Source organism: Fomitopsis serialis (genome assembly GCF_022376445.1).
Source record: "Fomitopsis serialis strain Sig1Antser10 chromosome Unknown B0H18scaffold_391, whole genome shotgun sequence".
Taxonomy (NCBI): Eukaryota; Fungi; Basidiomycota; class Agaricomycetes; order Polyporales; family Fomitopsidaceae; genus Fomitopsis; species Fomitopsis serialis.
This window is the reverse complement of record NW_025955351.1, coordinates 1-20,115: the sequence shown is the minus strand read 5'-3', so window position 1 is coordinate 20,115 and position 20,115 is coordinate 1. Positions and strand designations below refer to the sequence as shown.

At 53.1% G+C, this 20,115-nt stretch overlaps 6 protein-coding genes across 6 annotated transcripts; 4 read left to right on the top strand and 2 right to left on the bottom strand.

The window, feature by feature from the left end:
- Positions 1-379: 379 nt before the first annotated feature.
- Positions 380-3,529, bottom strand: B0H18DRAFT_1065862 (uncharacterized protein). The gene is made up of 14 exons (XM_048031177.1): positions 3,157-3,529; positions 2,946-3,104; positions 2,524-2,893; positions 2,341-2,452; positions 2,230-2,283; positions 1,975-2,155; positions 1,825-1,915; positions 1,665-1,771; positions 1,396-1,600; positions 1,193-1,334; positions 981-1,138; positions 908-921; positions 802-853; positions 380-732 (listed from the first exon to the last, which is right to left on the bottom strand). The coding sequence occupies exons 1-13, from the start codon at positions 3,288-3,290 to the stop codon at positions 823-825; spliced, it is 1,758 nt and encodes a 585-aa protein (XP_047884711.1). The 5' UTR covers positions 3,291-3,529; the 3' UTR covers positions 380-732; positions 802-822.
- Positions 3,530-4,241: 712 nt separating this feature from the next.
- Positions 4,242-4,644, top strand: B0H18DRAFT_1065856 (uncharacterized protein). The gene has a single exon (XM_048031176.1). It carries the CDS (start codon positions 4,317-4,319, stop codon positions 4,548-4,550), a length of 234 nt encoding a protein of 77 aa, XP_047884710.1. The 5' UTR covers positions 4,242-4,316; the 3' UTR covers positions 4,551-4,644.
- B0H18DRAFT_404418 (uncharacterized protein) lies at positions 4,612-4,935 on the top strand. Its single transcript, XM_048037941.1, has one exon. The coding sequence runs from the start codon at positions 4,655-4,657 to the stop codon at positions 4,868-4,870; it is 216 nt and encodes a 71-aa protein (XP_047884709.1). The 5' UTR covers positions 4,612-4,654; the 3' UTR covers positions 4,871-4,935.
- Positions 4,936-10,184: 5,249 nt separating this feature from the next.
- B0H18DRAFT_962743 (uncharacterized protein) lies at positions 10,185-10,934 on the top strand (the record flags this gene model as incomplete). Its single annotated transcript, XM_048043132.1, has 4 exons — positions 10,185-10,270; positions 10,340-10,475; positions 10,547-10,766; positions 10,819-10,934. 4 exons carry the CDS (start codon positions 10,185-10,187, stop codon positions 10,932-10,934), a joined length of 558 nt encoding a protein of 185 aa, XP_047884708.1.
- A 51-nt stretch (positions 10,935-10,985) lies between these two features.
- Positions 10,986-11,817, top strand: B0H18DRAFT_1065838 (uncharacterized protein). Its single transcript, XM_048031175.1, has 4 exons — positions 10,986-11,244; positions 11,376-11,389; positions 11,472-11,663; positions 11,722-11,817. The coding sequence occupies exons 1-3, from the start codon at positions 11,139-11,141 to the stop codon at positions 11,508-11,510; spliced, it is 159 nt and encodes a 52-aa protein (XP_047884707.1). The 5' UTR covers positions 10,986-11,138; the 3' UTR covers positions 11,511-11,663; positions 11,722-11,817.
- A 1,580-nt stretch (positions 11,818-13,397) lies between these two features.
- On the bottom strand, positions 13,398-16,109 carry B0H18DRAFT_404319 (uncharacterized protein). Its single transcript, XM_048037940.1, has 13 exons — positions 15,854-16,109; positions 15,639-15,797; positions 15,210-15,579; positions 15,039-15,150; positions 14,919-14,972; positions 14,664-14,844; positions 14,507-14,597; positions 14,343-14,449; positions 14,086-14,290; positions 13,880-14,024; positions 13,653-13,810; positions 13,575-13,588; positions 13,398-13,516 (listed from the first exon to the last, which is right to left on the bottom strand). The coding sequence occupies exons 1-13, from the start codon at positions 15,985-15,987 to the stop codon at positions 13,480-13,482; spliced, it is 1,767 nt and encodes a 588-aa protein (XP_047884706.1). The 5' UTR covers positions 15,988-16,109; the 3' UTR covers positions 13,398-13,479.
- Between the last annotated feature and the right edge of the window lie 4,006 nt (positions 16,110-20,115).

Sequence of the window (20,115 nt, the reverse complement as noted above, 5' to 3'; positions counted from 1 at the left end):
CCTCTGCTAGGTAGCTATGCCACAGCAACGAGACGTGCTTGGCCCAAAGGCGGCAGCCGAGACATACCAAGGGCTCATAATCGTCCAACATGAGAAGGAACTCAGCCAACGTCCTGTCCTTCCGTGCCTCCTCGGCCGTTTGACGCGAAGATTGCGTAGCCGTCTGTGCCTGTGCTGAAGTGCTCGCGACTTGGGACGGGTCTGGCGTAGATTGTTGCGCTGGAGGATGCGCCGGGAGAGGAGGATAGTAGCCCTGGCTTTGTGACGAGGTGGTGTAGGGTGTGGTCATGATTTCTGTGTGATTATGCAGACCCTTTGTTGCGCACGTTCAAATGATTGAAAGGTAAGTTTGGATGAGAGTGTGTGTCGTGGTCAAGTCGTAGTTCGGAAGCGGCACTGGTGGCGACTGATACTGGACACCTCGTGCCCACCCATAGAAGGCAACTGCGGACGTTCGACTACTGAACCAATGCTGAACGTTAACGTGTGCGCCGCAGCTGAGAATCGCAACAGCTCCCAGATTTGCTGTGACAATACATTGGGGGCAGCGGACCGCACTCGGATGTGTGGACTATTGCAATGAAAACAGTGGTGAGAAATTCAATTCGGATTGCTTGGCGCAACAACGAAAGGCACGTTGGCCTGCATCAGCCTGCATCATCCGAGTCCGAGTAGTATGCTAGATGTCGACGTAGCGTGGATAGTACCGCGAAGAATGTATCTCGTCAACAGCTTTCGCAAGCACGTAAGTATAGACACTATTATCAGTTTGCTTGCAACAGGACAACACATCCGCCGAACCTTCCTGGCACCCTCTACTGATCAAAGGTCGTAGACGACAGTGGCGGGACTCCTGGGCTTTATGTCAGCCACAATCTCGTGAATTATGTTCAAGACATCCACTAACCTCAGCTGCACACCCTGTAGGCACATGGGATCAGCATTGACCCACAATTGTCGGCGAAAGATTCAAGACGTACATTCTCCCACCAACCGATTTGGGCTCGCATCTCAGTCAAGCCTAAAAGCAAAATGACATCGAAGTTCTGCCACCTATATGGCCCAACTGGGCCATTGCCCCGCATCCACGAGCTCGCAGCGGGTGTAGCTTTGATTCGGCACAGTACAGTGAACATGTCTGCCCCCGGGACGACTATGTTAGAGCACAAGACGAGCGAGTAACCGGTCTCACCAGGTTCCTCGTCCTCCCACGTAGGATTCGCCTTGATTCCCCGATAAGATAACACATTAGCAGAGAGGGAGAGTTCGTCGGATTCCTTGCAGTAAGATGCGAACTGGAAGCTAAACTCTGTCGTTTCCGTGACTGATGTCCCCTGAAAGGAACAGAACCGTTGATGCATGCCTGTTTGGAGTGTGGATAGCCTTGGATCTCACCTGCCGTACTAGCAAGGCGAAGCCCGATGACAAAACCAAGGACCCATTTGCGATGGTGGGGAGTTTATGTTTGCGTTTAATATGCTCTGGATTTGATGGCTGATACCACTGCGAGCACGAAGAACCGTATGTAGACCTTGCCGTTCTGGCGCGAACACGATTATCGAGGTAAAACCAAAGCGCACCCTCGGCCACCGCCTTCGAGCTGTGTTTGTGGTCGTATTCTTCCATGAGCGAGCATCTCGTAATGGCCGAAGTAGTGAGCTTACGTTTGACCTTCTGGTGAATACATCCGCAAACCCTTCCCATCCGCGTGCGCCTGCAGCTCCGCGCGTAGAAATGGGCTTGTAGCGAAACCTCCCACGAGGAGCAACGTCTAGCACAGAAAGTCAATCATGACTCATTCACGAGCAAATCGAAAGGACCGACAGCGAGGCTTAGATCAACTCCCGACAGTTGCGCGTCGATAGCGGCCTTGATAGCACTGACTGACGGCTGGAAGAGAGACGCCATGTCCGAGCTTACAAGCAGGGAGTGAGCCACTGACATTCGTCCTCTCCAACGATTACTACAACTCACCCAGACAACGAAAGAATACCGCGTCGAATATTGAAGCTCTCATCTGTGTCGCGCGGGCCTCCAAATTTGACGTAGGATGTCGTGGAAGGGTCGCGAAACGTCGGCTTGGTCATAGTGTCGAAGTTTGCCATCATTGCGTCGAAATCATCATTGGTCGAGAAGCGGGATAGTCTGAGCTTCTCTAATGAATACCGGAGCACGAATTAAAACATGAGTCGCGGTATAGGGCACCGACGGAGGTATCATTGGATTTACCTCTCAGCAGCTCTTCAGCTCGACGATTGACCATGGTTGAGCCCTGTATCAGACCTACCAGGTTTCACAATATAATGAGCGAGTGAATCAAACATATTAAAGGAGACGCACACTCGGGAACAGCACTCTCCTCCACGGCAATGGGTCGGTTGTCGACAACACGGTAGGTGCTTAGATCTATGGTACCACCGCCGCAATCGACTATCGTCACATAGCTATCTCTCTACGACGTATTGATCGGTTTGTCAGGTTCGCAGGTTTGAGGTACCTGTGATGACTCGGAGGCGAGCTTACCCGGATGACGTCGTCCCCTAGACCGGTCGCGATGCAAAACTGGAGGCTTGCCTCTCCTTCCGTGACGAACTGGACCCTTGCAGCGCCTTCGCTGGTATCGGGTACCAGATTGGCCAGAACAGCGGCACGCCTCATATTGTTTTGTTGTGGACCCGTCCACCCATTGGGATGAGTAAGCACGAAGTCGATGGGGGTGTTGGAGTTCAAAATCTGTCGACCAATGGGGTTGCTTTGTGAGATGAAATCCTTCGCGCATTGGGAAACGTAGGCCAGATAGTCCGCTAAGATTTCAAGGACAGGTTTATCAACGTCAATCGGAGGTAATATTGCGCCGGGGAGAATCGACGCAGGCCGAAAATGGAGCTTGAACCTAGACTGATCGATGACTACGAAAGCTGTACACGATCTCGGTGAACACGCACCATTTGACGTAGTTCCACTCTTGCGTATACGCCTCCTCCTTGGTACTTTGCAAGGTTGCCTCTGCTCCTACAGCGCGAAGCTGGTCCTGCTGGTCGTAGTAGAGGACGGAAGGTATCTTTACATCCCTCGATTTGTTTTCCCCCTCTTGTCCGGGAAAACTGAGAATAACGGGGTCAGTTTGACGATGTACACGAACAGCCACACACGCACCGTGTAACACTCAAGACTTTTGGCACCTCACCAGGGTCCAAGACGCAGTAGGCGACACCACTGTACGTCGTGCCGATGTCGATGGAAATGACCAACTTGCGGCTGTTGCCCGTGTAGGGATCTAGTTGAAGCATAGTCACGACAAGCCTGAGGCGAATAGGATGACCCACCTGAGGTTCTGTGAAGTGACCGGTTATAAACACGACTGTCTCCTCGACACGTGCCCGCGACACGACAGAGCGTTCCCACAGTCGGCGGGGAAGTGCTGCCACTGCCTCTGACTTGGCCGTAAAATAACACCGTGTTGGCCCAAGAGGCGGCGGATCGGCAGATCGGGTACACAAGGCCCCCGGGGTGGGGAGGGTGGTCGACCCTTGGATGGGCGATTCCGAAATTTTATACCAGAAGGTCGAAAAAACCGTCATACCCTCCCCAACTCGGTCGAAGTAGACCGTCGATAGTGTCGGATTAGTTGTAAATTAGCTTCCTGTCACACGCAGACAACCCTTTTTGCACGTGGCCCATTGGCTAGTCTACTTTTCGAGGTCGGTATTTTCAATCGCAGTCTAAATGTGCGTAGTGGATCGCAGGCGGAACCTCAAGTGTGTGGCTGAGCTTGTGGCGGGTGCGTCTGCGGTGGAAGCAACAGTGCGCTCTCGTCGCGTACTACTACTAGGTCGCCGTCTTTTCCACTGCTCCTCCTCAGCTGGACGCAAGCGACTTTTACCGCTATCTACCGTTTCCTTTCACGGGAAGACATCCTCAGCTAAAGACTCGAACGTTCACCCCGGGCCCTTGCGCGTGCTAACACTGTAACAGTGTTCTCGACGTACCGTTGTGCGACAACTCCAAACACGAGCACGCAAACAAGGATGCGTGAGGTTTTCGAGCTCGTTTATCGGGCGCGGCATGCTCAAGAAGGCGACGCACGTATTTTCAGTAAGTGTTGTGTGTGCGGCAAGTAGCGATTCAAAGGTCTGTCCCTCGCCGTCCGTCTGCGACCTAGTGCACTTTACAGTCTGGATAGTTCATCAAGCGAGTTTGGTGTGTAGCGGCATAACCGGAACGGCACATTTGAGCTCGCTATTCGGTTTGTCCTCTATCTATCCCCCAGCCTCTGGTCCTTCTCACCCATACTTTCTCGTCTGCACCTACTCGGCATGCCCTCTTCCGGATTCTCATTTGCCTCGGTATGTGTCTGCCATCTGGCACAACTGGTAGCTAGTGACCGTCAACCCGAAATTTCGTCTGTCTGCCCTCGTGCGCGTCCACTCACCCGCTCAAATGCCTGCCCGCCAATCCACATGCTCTCCTGCACGTTCGCCCGCTCGCCCATACCCTTGCTTACGTATCCTTGTGCTGAACAGCTTGGAGGCACACACCCGTACGAATAGTTGACCGTGCGTTTGTGCACTCGCTTACTCGCGCGCACGCCCGCTTTTCTGCCCGCACACTCGCCCATCTAGCTGCAAATGAATCTCCCGGCTCGTTCGCCTGCATGCTCGCCCGTCTGGCACCTACAATGCCACCCGCCTGCCGACTACCCGCCTGCCTGATCACCACTCTGCTTCATTGTCTGCCAACTCGGTCATATGTGTACCTGCATATCTGCGTGTGCACGTCTCCGCCTGCGCTCTCACTAAGCCACTCACACGGCGTCGAAGAAGGTGCAGATGTCATAGAGCAGTGTTCACATACTCTACGTGGCTTGTAGATTTTTCAGCAATATAAAGGCACTTTTTTCACTGATTGAACGAGGGTGGGGGGGTGGTCTGGAGGCAGGACCGCCGAAAAATAATAATATACAGGGGGGTGGTAGGGTGGGGGTGTCCAGATATTGAAGTTTCGGAAAAAACCGGCCTTGTGTACGGAAATTTAATTCCTGCCGCCTCTTGTGTTGGCCGCATGTCGCCGCGTCCATGCATTTACGTATTCCTCGTTTTGACTGTATAAATCTCGCCGAGAGTCACTAATTCAGCACCGTACGCTCATCATGGAGGGTTTCAGAAGCATCGCGTCGCACTTCACCAACAAGATCGGGCTTACTGACAGTGGCGACACATCCGCCCCCGACTCGGAGTCGACTGCTAGCAGTGAAGACCAATCTGTGCCCGCCGGTCCAGGACCATCTCCTGACGATCTACAAGGACGAACCCTGGGCGAATCGCGTTCGCCCCGCACCGACAGACAGTCATCGGGTCACGATGCAAAAGGAGGGGAACTTTCGCCACAGAGGACGGCGACAGCCCGCCCGCCAGCGGCAGGCGGCGCGAGCCCACTGAGGCTGAAAGAGGCTAGTGACGTCCTAGTAAATGCACTCTTGGTACATGCTGACGGCACACTTAGGACCGGCGCTCCTCCACGGGTCAACAGATGGATAGAGACCTTGCTCGGCTCAGACGAGACCTCGACGAGATGACGCGACATGCCAGCCATTGGCACCACGAAGCTATGCGCTACCAATCGGAGAGAAACACGTGTCGCACAGAAGTAGAGTTCGCTCAAAGGGAGGCGAGTTCGTCCTTGCAAAACAGTTGGAACATCTGAGTGACGCTGCCGTTGGCCCAGGTCAGCAAAGCGAACAAGTACGCGGAGACTGTGGTCAAGGAGAACACCCAGCTGAAGGCGCTACTCGAGACTCGCCGACAAGAGCTGCAGGACGCCCAGCACTTCATGGGTACGGTAGACACATTTGCGGAGAACGACGTTGTTCAGGAGGTCCGCGGCCTGAACACAGAAATCTTCAACTTGGCACGTTCGATGGCTGATGGAGCCTCGCCTGACCACCACCAGGGTTTGAAGGGCAGCGCAGATGAAGCCATGCACGCCTTGGGGCATCCTTTTGCTTCTGTGCTCGAATCCACAGATCCACGGGGAGACACCATCCTTCTGGAGATTGCCATCCAAGCTGCCGCCACAAGGTTCCTTGCGTGGATCATCTCCACGTGGACGACCGAGGCCGAAAGCGACAATGTATTGGGAGTCATATACGAGAGGATCCGAAAATCCGGTAAGCGCTTCTCGACTTCGGTGCAGCTACCATCGTATACTGAAGGTCAATAGAAAACCAGAGCGTTGCAGGCCAATGGCGTGCTTTGACCCGAAAGTTCGCACAGGCCGAGCAAGTCAGCGCACGGCAGCAGGAAGACAGCTGCAGACAGAAGCTGGTCACGTTGCTACGACACGTTGCGGCAGTGTCGCGCATGCGTCTCTCTTCGGAAGGGGACCCTCGACAACCCATGCAAATCCTGGTCAGCAAAGCCTTCAAGATCCGCCACCTCATTGGCGAGGCCATGAAAAGCAGCGAGTACGAGATCCTGCTTCCGCAACCAGGAGCTGCATTCGTAGCGGAAGAGATGGAGGACGTATATCGTCCGAGAGGTAAAGGAAAACGCACGGGGTTATCTGTCTTGTATTGCGCGTCCTTAGGGCTTCGGCGGGTCGAGAAGGTTGAGGGGGGCTTGCGTTCGGCCACGCTTGTCAAGCCGGACGTAGGCCTCCAAACTCTGGTGGAAGATTTGGGTTTGGCGGACGGTGGCGATGAGAAGATGTCAGGCTAGAAAGCGCCCTCGCATTACGACAAATGCACAATGTATCTGGTCGATTGCAGTGATAGATAGTCTTCGCAGTGAGACGTATCTACGAACTTTGAAGCGCCGTACGCAACACGTTGACGATAGCATTGGATCCGGTATAGTTGTTGCGACACCGTATTCAGAACTCCTTCCACGCGTGCGATGGGCTGGAAAGAGACCGTATTTCATCAGCACTTCATCGTTGACTCGGTCAATGTGAGTAGATGGTGGAGATAGGTACGGACTTCAGGACTGTTCTTCGTCGTAAACAATATTCGCAGGGGACCTATGTGAATTGTTTTGCGTCAGTACAAAGTGATTCGCTGCGACTCGGAAGGCTTACCTTCGCTTCACGCCCTGTTCGGTTTATAATAACTAAGCATGTATGCTGCGAACGAGACGAAGCCTTGATACATACGTTCTCCACCCACGCGATCTGCGCCTTCATCTCTGTCAAACCGAGCAGCAGGATCACTTCGAATTCTGTCGACCAGTATTGTCCTTTGGCGCCACTACGCCTCTTCCATGAATTGAAAGCAGGGACAGCCGTGATCGTGCACAGTGTATAGAACATCTCTAGTGATCAGGTATTCATTTTAAAGGAGATCGGGGCTGAGAAACCTATAGAGCACATGTGCACACCTGGTTCCTCATCCATCCATTCAGGATTGGTCTGATTGCCTCTGTAGGCCACCACGTCGGCCGTAATACTAGTGTCACGACGGGAGACTTTGCGCCGATCTTGTATAAAGGGGAAACTGAATTCCGTTTCTTCTGTGACCGCTGTTCCCTAGCAAAGATGTGTATTCGTCAAGGTATCTAGCTTGATTCTCGACGATGTATGCTGCGCTCACCTTCCGCGTCAAAATGGCGAAGGCAGATGGAACGAAAAGTCCGCCACGAACGCCCATATGTGTCAGGTGTAGGCGTTGAAGGTGCTCCGGTAACAGAGGATCATACAGTACCGTACAATCTGTACCATACGTGTGCCTGGCAACTCTCGCGCGGACACAATGGTCGAGGTAAAACCATAGTGCGCCTTCGGCCACGGCCTTGGAACTGCTAAATGTATGAATGTCATATCCTGCAGTGATGAACAAGAAGGCCCACGTTTGACCTTCCGGGGTGAACATCCGCAATCCCTTCCTGTCCATGTGTCCCTGTAATGCAGAGCGCAAGAAAGGACTGGTGGCAAACCCGCCGACGAGCAATATCGTCTATATGGAATGAAGTCAAGCCAGAGCCTGAGCTGACTGCGGTCGTAGGCAAGAGCACTAACGGTGAAGCGAGGATCTACCCCGGACTGTTGAGCATCAACAGCTGACTTAATAGCGTCAATGGACGGCATGAAGAGCGATGCCATTTCTATCCTGAGGAATGAGACGTGAGTACCTCCATCTCGCTGACGCAATTTTACATGACCCACTTACCCTGAAAGAGATAGAACTCCGCGTCGTATGTTAACACTCTCATCAGTGTCTCTCTGCCCTCCGAATCTAATGTAAGATGTGTCGGCAAGGTTTCTGAAGGTCGGCTTTGTCGTGCTTTCGAAGTTTGTTAACATCACTTTTAGATCGCCGGAGGACGAGAAGCGAGATGGTCTGAGCTTGCCTACCGGATGCAATTGCATGTCCCCGCAAATGAGCACATATAAAACAGGCCGCGAGGAAGATATGGTTTGACGTACTTCTCAGCAGCTCTTCAGCTCGACGATCAATCATTGTCGAGCCCTGAATGAGGCCTTATATGTGTCGCATCACGGTGAGTCGGCATCAAATGCGATGCAATAAGCTGGGACACTCACACGTGGGAACAACACTCTCGACCACGGCGACGGGCCGGCTGTTCAGAACACGATATGTACTCAGATCTATAGTACCTCCGCCACAATCTACTATTGTCACGTAGTGATCTTTCTATAATACATTCTTTCAGGACGTGGATACAGAAGCACTGAAGATGGGGGGGGCTCACCTGCATGACATCGTCCCCTAGACCAGTGGCAATACAGAACTGGAGGCTTGCCTCCCCTTCGGTGACAAACTGGAGCCTTGCAGCGCCTTCAGTATCGTCAGGTACAAGCTTGGCCAGGATAGCCGCACGCCTCATGCTGCTTTGTTGAGGGCCCGACCACCCATTGGGGTGACTAAGAACAAAATCAATAGGTGTCCCGGATTCCAAAATCTGTCTACCAGTCGGATTGGTCTCGGAGATAAAGTCTTTAGTGCATTTGAAGACATAGGCAAGGTAATCTGCCAAAATCTCGACAGCGGATTTGTTCACGCCAATAGGAGGTAGTACTGCACCCGGAAGAATCGATGGAGGACGAAGATGGAGTTTGAACCTAGGGCAGTTGATAAGTGCGACTTCATGCACAATATCAACGGAGAATATACCATTTGACGCGATCCCATTCCTCTGTGTGTGCCTCGTCCTCGGTGTCTTGTAGTGTTGCTTCTGCCCCGACAGCACGGAGCCGGCCTTGCTGGTCATAATAAAGGACGGAAGGTATCTTTACATCTCTTGATTTGTTTTCACCCTCTTGTCCCGGAAAACTGAGTATAGCGCAGTCAGCTTGGTGTATGAGAGAGGACAGCTGTACACCCACCGCGTAACACTCAATACTTGTGGTATTTCACCAGGATCCAGAATGCAATAGGCTGCGCCACTGTACGTGGTTCCAATGTCGATGGCAACGACGAGTTTGCGACTGTTGCCCTTGTAGGGATCCGGTTGAAGCATGTTGACTAGGTGATTGGGACAATGGGTGGTCCGCCTACGGCACTCCTAGTAGACTATAAACACAACATCCGCCGGGCGCGTGTTTACAACACGAGGTCGAAGCGTGCACGGACACTCCCACAGAGTGAAAGGTCCGTAGATAGAAGAGAAGCATGTGCATAAGACATAGTCGGGCTCTGGCCATAACTCAAAAGATCGTGCTGACCGCATGTCGATGCTTCCATCCGAAGATCATGTTGAATCTACTGGTATGAGCCACGCCAAGAGCTAGTAGTATCCTCACTGCTAAGCACGATGATCGTGCAGGGCGTGAAAAGGCTCGCATCGAGCTTTACCAAGAAGAGCCTCACTGACAGTGGTGAGACATCCACACTTCATTCGACTGTTGCTGGTGAAGACCTGTCCGTGGGCAATCCAAGGTCGTCTCCTGATGTCCTACAAGGACTACGGCAGACACGGAGCGAGCCGCCTTCGCACTACATCAACACGGAACCATCGAGGCGGCACGGAAGAGGATAGGAGTCGTCACAGAGGGCCTAACCGCCAGTCATATGCGACGCGACCCCGAGTCTGAACGACGCTAGTGATGCCCTAATGACAATCGCGCTCTCGGTGCATGCCAACGATACGCTAGGGACGACACTCATCCACACCCTAACAAATGGAGAGAGGTCACTGGGCTCAAACGAGGCCGCGATGAGATGACACGAGATGTCGATTATTGGCACCACCGAGCTACGCAGTACAGATCGGAGAGAAATGGGTGGCGCACAGAAGCCGAGCGAGGTCAAAGAGAGGTGAGGCCATCCTTCGGGAAGAGTGGAACATCTGAGTGACGCTGGCGTTCAGCAGCTCGACAATGCTAGGAAGCACGAAGAGATCCTAGTCGTAGAGAACGCCCAGCTGAAGCCGCTACTCGAGACTCGGCGACAGAAGCTGCAGGACGCCCAGCGGTTCATGGGTACAGTGAACGCCTTCGCGGAGAGCGAGGTGGTTCAGGAGGTCCGCAGCACGCGGAGATCTTCAACTTCGCACGTTCGATAGCTGATCAAGCCTCGCCCGACCAAGATCAGGATACGACACTCGGCGCAGGAGACGAAGTGATACGTGCATTGGGTCGTCATTTCCTCGCCGTGCTCAAATCCACAGATACACGGGGAGAGACGATCCTATTAGAGATCGCCACGCAGGTTGCTGCTACGAACTTCCTCGCCCAGATCATCTCCACATGGACGAACGACTCTGAGAGCGACAACACCTTGACATCCGTCTATGAGAGAATCAGGAAATCGGGTAAGCATTTATCAACCAGTGTGATCGCCAATGAATCATTGGATTTGTGCAGAGAATCAAAGCGTAGCGGGCCAATGGCGTGCTTTGACGCGAAAGTTCGCACAAGCCAAGCATGTCGACGCGCAGCAGCTGGACGACAGCTGCAACAGAGAGCGCATCAAATTATGACGGAACGTCGTATGTACTATCGTCCGGTATGCGTCCCTCTGCAGAGAGCAACCCGCGGCGGCCCATACACGGCCTGGTCAGCAAAGCCTTCAAGATCCGTCACCTCATTGCCGAGGCTATGAAAAGCGTAGTCTCCGTAGCAGACCTAAAAAGCCGGCAAAAAGCGAGACCCTACTCCCGCGACCGGCATTCGTCGTGGAAGAAATGGAGGACATTTATGGCAACAGAGCAAAGGAGCGACACACGAGATCATATGTTTTATGTTGCACGTCCTTAGGGCTTCGGCGGATTGAAAAGGTCGAGGGGAGCACTATAGTGGAAGGGACGATGAGAATATGTCAGTTGAGCACAGCACCGTCAATATTTGACGACAGCACAATGCATTCGCAGCCATTCTAAGAGTTCAATGAGGCTGTGTGCAGAAACCGGCGTAAGCCTCACCTCTTCTGGAACACCTTGCCGCCGGTTCCAAGAGGCACACATGAGATTAACGATGCTAGTCACCGCCCAATATTTATGCATATATGATCCACTCACGTTCTCCCACCAACCGATCTCAGGCTGCGCCTTCATTGACATCTCCGCTAACCAGAAAAGCATGGTAACATAGTAGTTTTGCTCCCAGTACTACTAAGGCCCCTTCGGGCCGTCGTCACGGTGCTTGTTCCATGCGCTCTACGGAGGTTGACGTTGCTTTTGACTGGTGACGAACCGCGGATACCACTATCGCTGGATGTAGGTGTGAATTCAAATACGTAGTAGATGTTCCTTTCGCGCATGTGCATACGGTGCAATGACGACGTAGCATACCGAAGGCAGCGCAGACCGGCGTCACCCGTCCGAGTCACAGCGTCCAAGTATGGGGAGGGTCTAAGGAGGAGGAGGAGGGGATTGGTAAGAGCGAGACTCGGACGCAGATCATGTATAGTTCAACTGCTTAGTCAGCGACGCGCCACATCGATCAAAGTCACAGTGGCGCCGATCGTGGACGTCGGCTCGAGCAGTAACATTAATGCGGGAGAAAAAAATCTATTCAAGTATTCGAACGCGAGTGTATTACATTGCGAGACTAGTATACATCGAGCTCGCTGCAAATACTACATAAGTAGTGTATACAACGGGCCACGGCTCGCCACAACAACACTTTCGTAGCATGCTGTTGGCAACAGCGGTGCGGAACCGGCCCTATGAGCAGCGCTCCGGGCGCGAGAGTGGCAGGAACGACTCGAAGTGGCAGCACGGTGCGGGGTGACGGGGGCAGCACAGCACAGCAGCAGCAACTGTGTCGAAGACGTACTAGGCGTGTCAGTGTGCGATGAGGAGCGGCGGGCAGGGTAGAGGCCACACATGATACGTATACGGTAGCATCAGGGTGACGGGAACGACAGGCAGGAGCTGGGAAGGCAAGCGGATGACATACTAAGTGAATGACGGGATAGGGCAATGTGGGTGAGAACGAGGACGAGATAAATTCAGCAGACTACGCTAATTACAGCACGGGCACATGCGAACTTGAAGGTCACGACATCCAACCTACCCACATTCGCCGCTCGTCCTGGCACTGAGTCAAGCCCCAACACCTGCCAGTGCCACACCCCCTGCACGTTCTCGTACGCGCGCCGGATGACGCCTACGCGAGAGTGGCGGGGACGACGGGCAGACGCGAGGGGGTCGAAAGGCAGGGTGGCACGAAAGTGATACGGACGATGGCAGGATGGGGTGGCACCGGGGACGGATTCAACCGAGCACAGTAGAACGTCGGAGCTAAACCTGCGAGCCAAGGGCGGGATAAGTTGAGCGTCCAAGCGATGGAACAGTGGGCATTAAATACGTACGCACGGTAGCCTTCCATGCGTTTGGAACTTGACTCAGCGATGGCCATGCCAGTGTCGATAGAATATCAGACAAAATCGTACCATACGACAGTGAGGGTAACAGGGATATCAACGGTTCCCGTCACGGTGCCTCGGTGCTCATGCTTTGTTGTGGTCTGGTTGCAGTGTGTGGCCGACTTGAGTCGCGCTCGCGGCTCGCAACCGCACAAGCTGCCAGTGGGTCGGAGAACCGATTTGGTTCAGTGGCGGAGAAACAATCATCTCCTCAGTGTACTGTCCAGTCGGAATGTTACGGACTGCACAGACGTCGACCTGATCAGCAGTGCATGGTCAGCCTTATGTACCACTGAACATCATAGCCAAGTCATACGTACTGAATATGACAAGGATAAAAAAACTTCAAAATACGCAGTGCCACGGTACTGTAAGTATCAGCATTGAATTGATGCGCTTGAAGCTTGACTTTGATGAGAGACACAATTGAGTGAGGTGAATACGCAGTCCTTGAGTGTGTACTCGTAATGGTTAACGCAGTGGTATAGTACATCGTTGGGGCAACCTCCAACCTCACGGATACATCCTGAGTCCAAGACAGCCGATAAGAAATTAGAAGAGGACTGAGACGGCGTCGCCTACGAATTGCTGATCAGTTGCGCCGATATATCCGTCGCCGATGTGACCACTGCCAGCATAGTCAAGCAATGTGCCGTCTACTGTTCTTCGCCGTAGATAATACTCGCAGGGGAGCTGGGACATAGTATTGTTCCAGCACACAAATAGAACCATTGCGGCTTGGAAGACTCACATTCGCCTCACGCCCTGGTTGGTAAATGATAGCTAAGCATACGTGCGGCGAATGAGTGAGCAAAGTCTTGGCACATACATTCTCCAGCCACGAAAGGTGTGCCTTCATCTCTGTCAGACCGAGGAGCAGGATCACATCAATACGTTTCGACCAGTATGGTCCGTTAGGGCCACTATGCTTCTCCCATGAGCTTAGTGCAGGGGCAGCTTTGATTGTGCATAGCGTGTGGAACATCTCTGGTGATCAGATATTCGTTTCATGATCAGAGAAGATCGGGAATAAGAAACAGGAGTACATGAGCACACCTGGTTCCTCATCCGTCCACTCAGGATTAGTCTTATTGCCTCTGTAGGCGATCACATCGACCGAGACGGTAGTGTTCAAGTTGCCGAAGAGCCTGCGTGTGATACAGGAAATGCCGAATCCCGTCTCTTCGGTGACAGAGGTTCCCTGAAGAAGTGCGTCTGTCAAGGCGCCCAGCTTGAATGTCAGCTGTGTGTGCCACTCTCACCTTCTGCGTCAGGATGGCGAAGCAACACGGGAGACGGGAATCACCGTCAACGCCTGTGTAGGTTCGGTGTTTGCGTATGAAGTGTCCCGGCAACGAAGGATCATAACGTGTTGCACATTCTGATCCATACGTGTGCCTAACAACTCTTGCGCGAACGCGATTGTCGAGATAGAACCATAGTGCGCCTTCTACTACGGCCTTCGAACTTTTAAGCGTATGAGTGAAAGTTCTGGCAAGGATGAGCAAAGAAGGCCTACGTTTGGCCTTCCGGGGTGAACATTCGCAAACCCTTCTTGTTCAAGTGTTCCTGCAATTCAGTGCGCAAGAAAGGGCTGGTTGCAAAACCGCCGACAAGCAATATCGTCTATAAGGAGATAAGTCAAGGCACAGCCGACGACGGTTGTAAGGAAAGACAGCCAACAGTAAGATGGGCATTTATTCCGGACAGTTGACTATCAATTGCTGACTTGATGGCATCAATGGACGGTCTGAAGAGCGATGCCATTTCGAGCCTGAGAAATGAGATATAAATGCATCACAACTGGCCCGCAGACACAGATCAACACAAATGTACATACCCTGAAAGAGACAGAACGCCGCGTCGTATGTTGACCCTCTCATCAGTGTCGCTTTGCCCTCCGAATCTGACGTAAGATGTGCTAGAAATGTTTTTGAAGGTTGGCTTTGTCGTGGTTTCGAAGTATGACATCATCACTTGTAGATCTCCGGGGGTCGAGAAGCGGGACAGTCTGAGCTTGCCTAGTGACGAGTGTGATCGCACGTAATCAATATGAGCACATGAAACAGGCCGACGATGGTATGGTTTGACCAACTCTTCAGCAGCTCTTCAGCCCGATGATCAACCATCGTCGAGCCCTGAATGAGGCCTTATACCGTGTCGCCATGAGTTGACATCAAGATACAAATGCTATACAATAATCTGAGGTACTCACACTTGGGAATGACGCTCTCTTCCACGGCAATGGGCTGGCTGTCCAGTACACGATATGTACTCAGGTCTATAGTACCTCCGCCGCAATCGACTATCGTTACATAACGATCTTTCTACGACGTATGGAGTTTCAGGATGCTGATACAGAGTCGCTACAAAGAGTAGAGCTCACCTGCATGACGTCGTTCCCCAGACCAGTCGCGATACAGAACTGAAGGCTCGCCTCTCCTTCGGTGACGAACTGAAGCCTTGCAGTGCCTTCATCATCGTCAGGCACTAGCTTGGCCAGGATAGCCGCACGCCTCATGTTGCTTTGTTGAGGGCCCGACCATCCATTTGGGTGACTGAGAACAAAATCAATCGGGGTGTCGGTGTCCAAAATCTGTCTACCAGTCGGGTTGGTCTCAGAGATGAAGTCTTTGACGCATCTGAAGACATAGGCAAGATAATCTGCCAAGATCTCGACGATGGATTTGTTCACCCCAATTGGAGGTAGAGTTGCGCCGGGAAGGATCGATGGAGGACGAAGATGGAGTTTGAACCTAGAACACTCAGGCCTAAGTAACCATGACGGCTATGCGCAGGATCAATATAGATATACCATCTGACGCGATCCCACTCCTGTGTGTATGCCTCGTCCTCGGTGTCTTGTAGTGTCGCTTCGGCTCCGACGGCGCGGGGCCGGCCTTGCTGATCGTAATAAAGTACGGAAGGTATCTTCACATCCCGTGATTTATTTTCGCCCTCTTGTCCCGGAAAGCTGAGCAAGGTTTAGTCAACTTGGCGTATGAATGGACAACTGCGCGGCACACGCACCGCGTAACACTCAGTACCTGTGGTATCTCGCCGGGATCCAAGACGCAATAGGCGGCACCACTGTACGTGGTACCAATGTCGATGGCAATGACGAGTTTGCGGCTGCTGCCTTTGTAAGGATCCAGTTGAAGCATGCTGACTAGGTGACTGGGACAGATGGTTGTCCACCTACGGTACTCTACGGTGCATTATAAATACCACATCTCCTGGGCATGTGTTCGTAACTCGAGGTCGGAGCATGCACGGACACTCCCACAGAGGCCGGGGACAGAAGAGAAGCATGACAGATAGTAGCTGGGTTCTAGCCATAAGTTGAACATCGTGCTGACCGCATGTTGATGCTTCCATCCGCAGATCGTGTCATATCTGGTTATATCACTATAAGTCACGCCAGGAGCTAGTACTCTCACCGTCAAGCACGCTCATCATGCAGAGAGTGAAAGACTTCACATCGAACTTGACGAAGAGCCTCACCGACAGCGGTGAGCCATCCACACCTCATTCGACTGTTGCTAGGGAATACCAGTCTGTGGGCATTCCAGAGCCATATCCCAGTGATGTTCAACAAGGACGACGGCAGACTCATAGCGCACCGCCATCGCACTACATCAGCACGGAATCATCGAGACATCGTGGAAGAGGAGAGGAAGCGTCACAGATGGCCCGACCGCCAGCAACAGATAGCGCAAACCCGAATCTGAACGAGGCGAGTGATGCCCCAGTAATCGCGCTCTTAGTGCATGCTAACACCGCGCTAGGGACGACACTCATCCACGATCCAACGAATGGAGAGAGATATTGCTAGGCTCAGACGCGGCCGCGACGAGAAGACGCAAGAAGCTGAACATCGGCACCGCCAAGCTATGCGGTACAAATCGGAGAGAAATACGTTGCGCACGGAAGCGAAGCTCAGTCAAAGAGAGGCGAGTCCATCCCGGGTTTGCAGGAAACTGCGTGTGAAACATCTGATTGACGCTGCCGCCGACCCAGCTCGACAATGCTAGGACACACGAAGAGGCACTGGTCAGGGAGATCACCCAGCTCAAGGCGCTACTCGAGACTCGCCGACAAGAATTGCAGGACGCCCAGCGGTTCATGGGTACGGTAGACACCTTCGCGGAGAGCGAGGTTGTGCAGGAGGTCCGCGGCCTGAACACGGAGATCTTCAATTTGGCACATTTAATAGCTGATCAAGCCTCACCCGACCAAGGCCGGGATACGAAGCTCAGCGCAGAAGACGATGTGATATGTGTATTGGGTCGTCCTTTCCTCGACGTGCTCGAATCCACAGATACACGGGGAGACACGATCCTATTAGAGATCGCCACGCAGGTTGCTGCTACGAACTTCCTCGCCCGGATCATCTCCACATGGACGAACGACTCTGAGAGCGACAACACCTTGACATCCGTCTATGAGAGAATCAGGAATTCGGGTAAGCACTTCTCAACCGGCGCGATCGCCATTAAATCATTAGGTTTGTGCAGAGAATCAAAGCGTAGCGGGCCAATGGCGTGCTTTGACGCGAAAGTTCGCACAAGCCAAGCACATCGACGCGGAGCAGCTGGACGACAGCTGCAGCGGGGAGCTCACCAAGTTGCTATGGCACGTCCTGCTATCGTCGGGCATGCGTCCCTCTGCAGAGAGCGACCCGCAGCACTCAATACAAGCCCTGGTCAGCAAAGCATTGAAGATCCGCCACCTCATTGGCGAGGCTATGAAAAGCAGTGAATACGAGATCCAGCTTCCGCGACCAGGAGTCGCATTCGTAGCGGAGGAGATGGACGATGTATTTTGTCCGAGAGGCAAAGGGAAACGCACTGGATCATCTGTCTCGTGTTGCACGGGCTTGGGGCTTCGGCGGGTTGAGAAGGTCGAGGGGAGATTGCGATCGGCCACGCTTGTCAAGCCGGGCGTAGGCCTCCAAACCCTAGTAGAGGATCTGTGTTTGGCGGACGGGGACGACGAGAGAATGTCAGGTTAACGAAACGCTCTCGAGATTTGACAATTGTATCTGATCAGCTACTGTTTTTTGCGGTGAGACGAGTATACGAACCTTGTGACAGTATAGGCAACCTGCCTGTAGCATTGTCCACGACAACATTGGAAGTTCCGGTGTAATGATCGTTACTATACGAGGCCCGGAACTCATCGACTAACTGGATGCGGATGATGTGAACAGCCGTTGACTCCAGAACAGAAGAATTCGGATTGAGTCCATGTTCTGACCTCGATGCGCGGAGACAAAGCCAGGTTGCCTGATCACGGTTTACTCAGAGGCCGAGTGCAGTGGATTTGGTGTACACAAGACCGTTGTATGCATTGAATTGAAGCAGAAAGCATATAATGCCGTCATTTTCTATTGCTCCGGCTCGAGATCCGTTATCATATACAACGGTCGCAGCTGCCCTAAGAGATCAATGAATTCAACGAGGCTGTATGCGTAGGAACGACCATAGACTACACCTTTTGAACGCCCTGTTAGTTCCAAGTGACGCCGGCACACAAGGTTAACGTTCAACGCCAGTCACCGTCCAATACTTACAGTCCACTCACGCGTTCCCACCACCAGAACTGCGCCTTCATCTCCGTCAATTCAAACCCGAATAGCATGATGACTCATAGCGAAGGCCTGCTCCTCTGGCCCGTCGTACCTGTTCCATGAGCTTTGCGAAGGTTAGACCCTGCTGCGACGGGCTTATGGAACGAATCTGCTTAGGTTCGACACAAACCCCGCACGTGAATGGAGGGTCTTGAGCGAGACTACGAATCTGCTGTCTGATGGGCCATGATAAAGCCTTTTTCTATCAGCGAGACACTGCCCAGTGAGTCATGTGCATGATATGTATCAAGGAGGCCGATAGAGACGGATTATGGAGCTGGACCCCGTGGTACGAACCAACCATGGAGGCGAACTCTTTCGTAGCCTGCACGGATATTACGTCCACGACCGTGCCGAGAGCTCGGTTGTTGAATATGTGTAAGTAGTTCGCCTGGATGTCTGTCTGGACGTAGACATACCTGGCAAAGTGAGTACGCGTTTTCCGAGGTTATCCGTGTCGTTTATGGGACCAAATATTCACTGCCATCAGACTCGGACTACTTATGTAAGTATGTCACGGTAACGGACGCGTAATCATCATAATGTCACACGGATTGACTGACAAATCGGAGATTTGGGCTTGGTGGCCGCTGCTCTGAGTCAACTCTTGTCTTCATCTCCTGCTCTGACTGTTCTATACACGCAAATCTCTACATCGAAACAATATTAGGCATGATAGCCGTACAGCAGGCTGTACCTCTTCCAGATCCGCTTTCGGTCCCTGCCAATGCGCCTGAACATTGTCCTGTAAGCTGTTCCGTCTTCAGATCGAGGTACGTTCTGACCACACCGCCAGGGAACGGAGTCGGAATTGGCAGGAAAGGCAGATGCATGCGCGGGATGTGCCAACCAGGAGATATGTGCGTCCGGAGTCGCGAAGGGACCAGACCCTGCCCTACCATTCGTACGGGAGCGCATGTCGACTGTGAAGCGGAAGATCCTCGTCCTCTCCGGGAAGGGCGGAGTTGGCAAGTCCACTTTCACTGCGCAGCTAGGGTGGGCATTCGCGGCGGACGATACATTGCAGGTGCGTACCTAATCGCCATGATGCCATTCCCCGCCTCATTGTATCTGTTAGACAGGGATCATGGACGTTGACATCTGCGGCCCCTCGATCCCTACCATCCTCGGCATCGCATCTGAGCAAGTGCACGCATCCTCTTCAGGATGGTCACCCGTCTACGTACAAGACAACCTCGGTGTCATGTCCGTCGGCTTCATGCTTCCCTCCTCAAAGGACGCAGTCATGTGGCGGGGGCCCAAGAAGAACGGGCTCATCTCGCAGTTCCTCAAGGACGTCGACTGGGGCGAGCTCGACTACCTCGTCATCGACACGCCCCCGGGCACGTCCGACGAGCACCTCAGCATCGTAACCTACCTCAAAGAGAGCGGCATCGACGGTGCCGTCGTCATCACCACGCCACAAGAGGTCGCGCTCCAGGACGTCCGGCGCGAGATCGACTTCTGCAGGAAGGTCGGCATACCGGTGATCGGTCTCGTGGAGAACATGTCTGGCTTCGTGTGTCCGAGCTGCAAGAACGAGTCGCAGATCTTCAAGCCGAGTACCGGTGGAGGGCGGAGGCTCGCGCAGGATATGGGAGTTGACTTCCTGGGCGCTGTGCCCCTAGACCCGCGGATAGGCAAGAGTGCGGACTACGCG

Bases quoted from the DNA above. Each gene is read 5' to 3' on its own strand.
- B0H18DRAFT_404319 (XM_048037940.1), bottom strand. From the start codon at position 15,987: ATGCTTCAACTGGATCCTTACAAAGGCAGCAGCCGCAAACTCGTCATT. The intron at 15,151-15,209 runs GTGAGCTCTACT...CATACGTCGTAG, and splicing joins TGGGGAACGACGTCATGCAG to AAAGATCGTTATGTAACGAT. The intron at 14,291-14,342 runs GTAGGCCTTCTT...TACGCTTAAAAG, and splicing joins TTCACCCCGGAAGGCCAAAC to TTCGAAGGCCGTAGTAGAAG.
- B0H18DRAFT_1065862 (XM_048031177.1), bottom strand. From the start codon at position 3,290: ATGCTTCAACTAGATCCCTACACGGGCAACAGCCGCAAGTTGGTCATT. The intron at 2,894-2,945 runs GTGCGTGTTCAC...CGATCAGTCTAG, and splicing joins GAGTGGAACTACGTCAAATG to GTTCAAGCTCCATTTTCGGC. The intron at 1,139-1,192 runs GTGAGACCGGTT...TCCCGGGGGCAG, and splicing joins GTGGGAGGACGAGGAACCTG to ACATGTTCACTGTACTGTGC.
- B0H18DRAFT_1065856 (XM_048031176.1), top strand. From the start codon at position 4,317: ATGCCCTCTTCCGGATTCTCATTTGCCTCGGTATGTGTCTGCCATCTG.
- B0H18DRAFT_1065838 (XM_048031175.1), top strand. From the start codon at position 11,139: ATGGAGGACATTTATGGCAACAGAGCAAAGGAGCGACACACGAGATCA.
- B0H18DRAFT_404418 (XM_048037941.1), top strand. From the start codon at position 4,655: ATGCTCGCCCGTCTGGCACCTACAATGCCACCCGCCTGCCGACTACCC.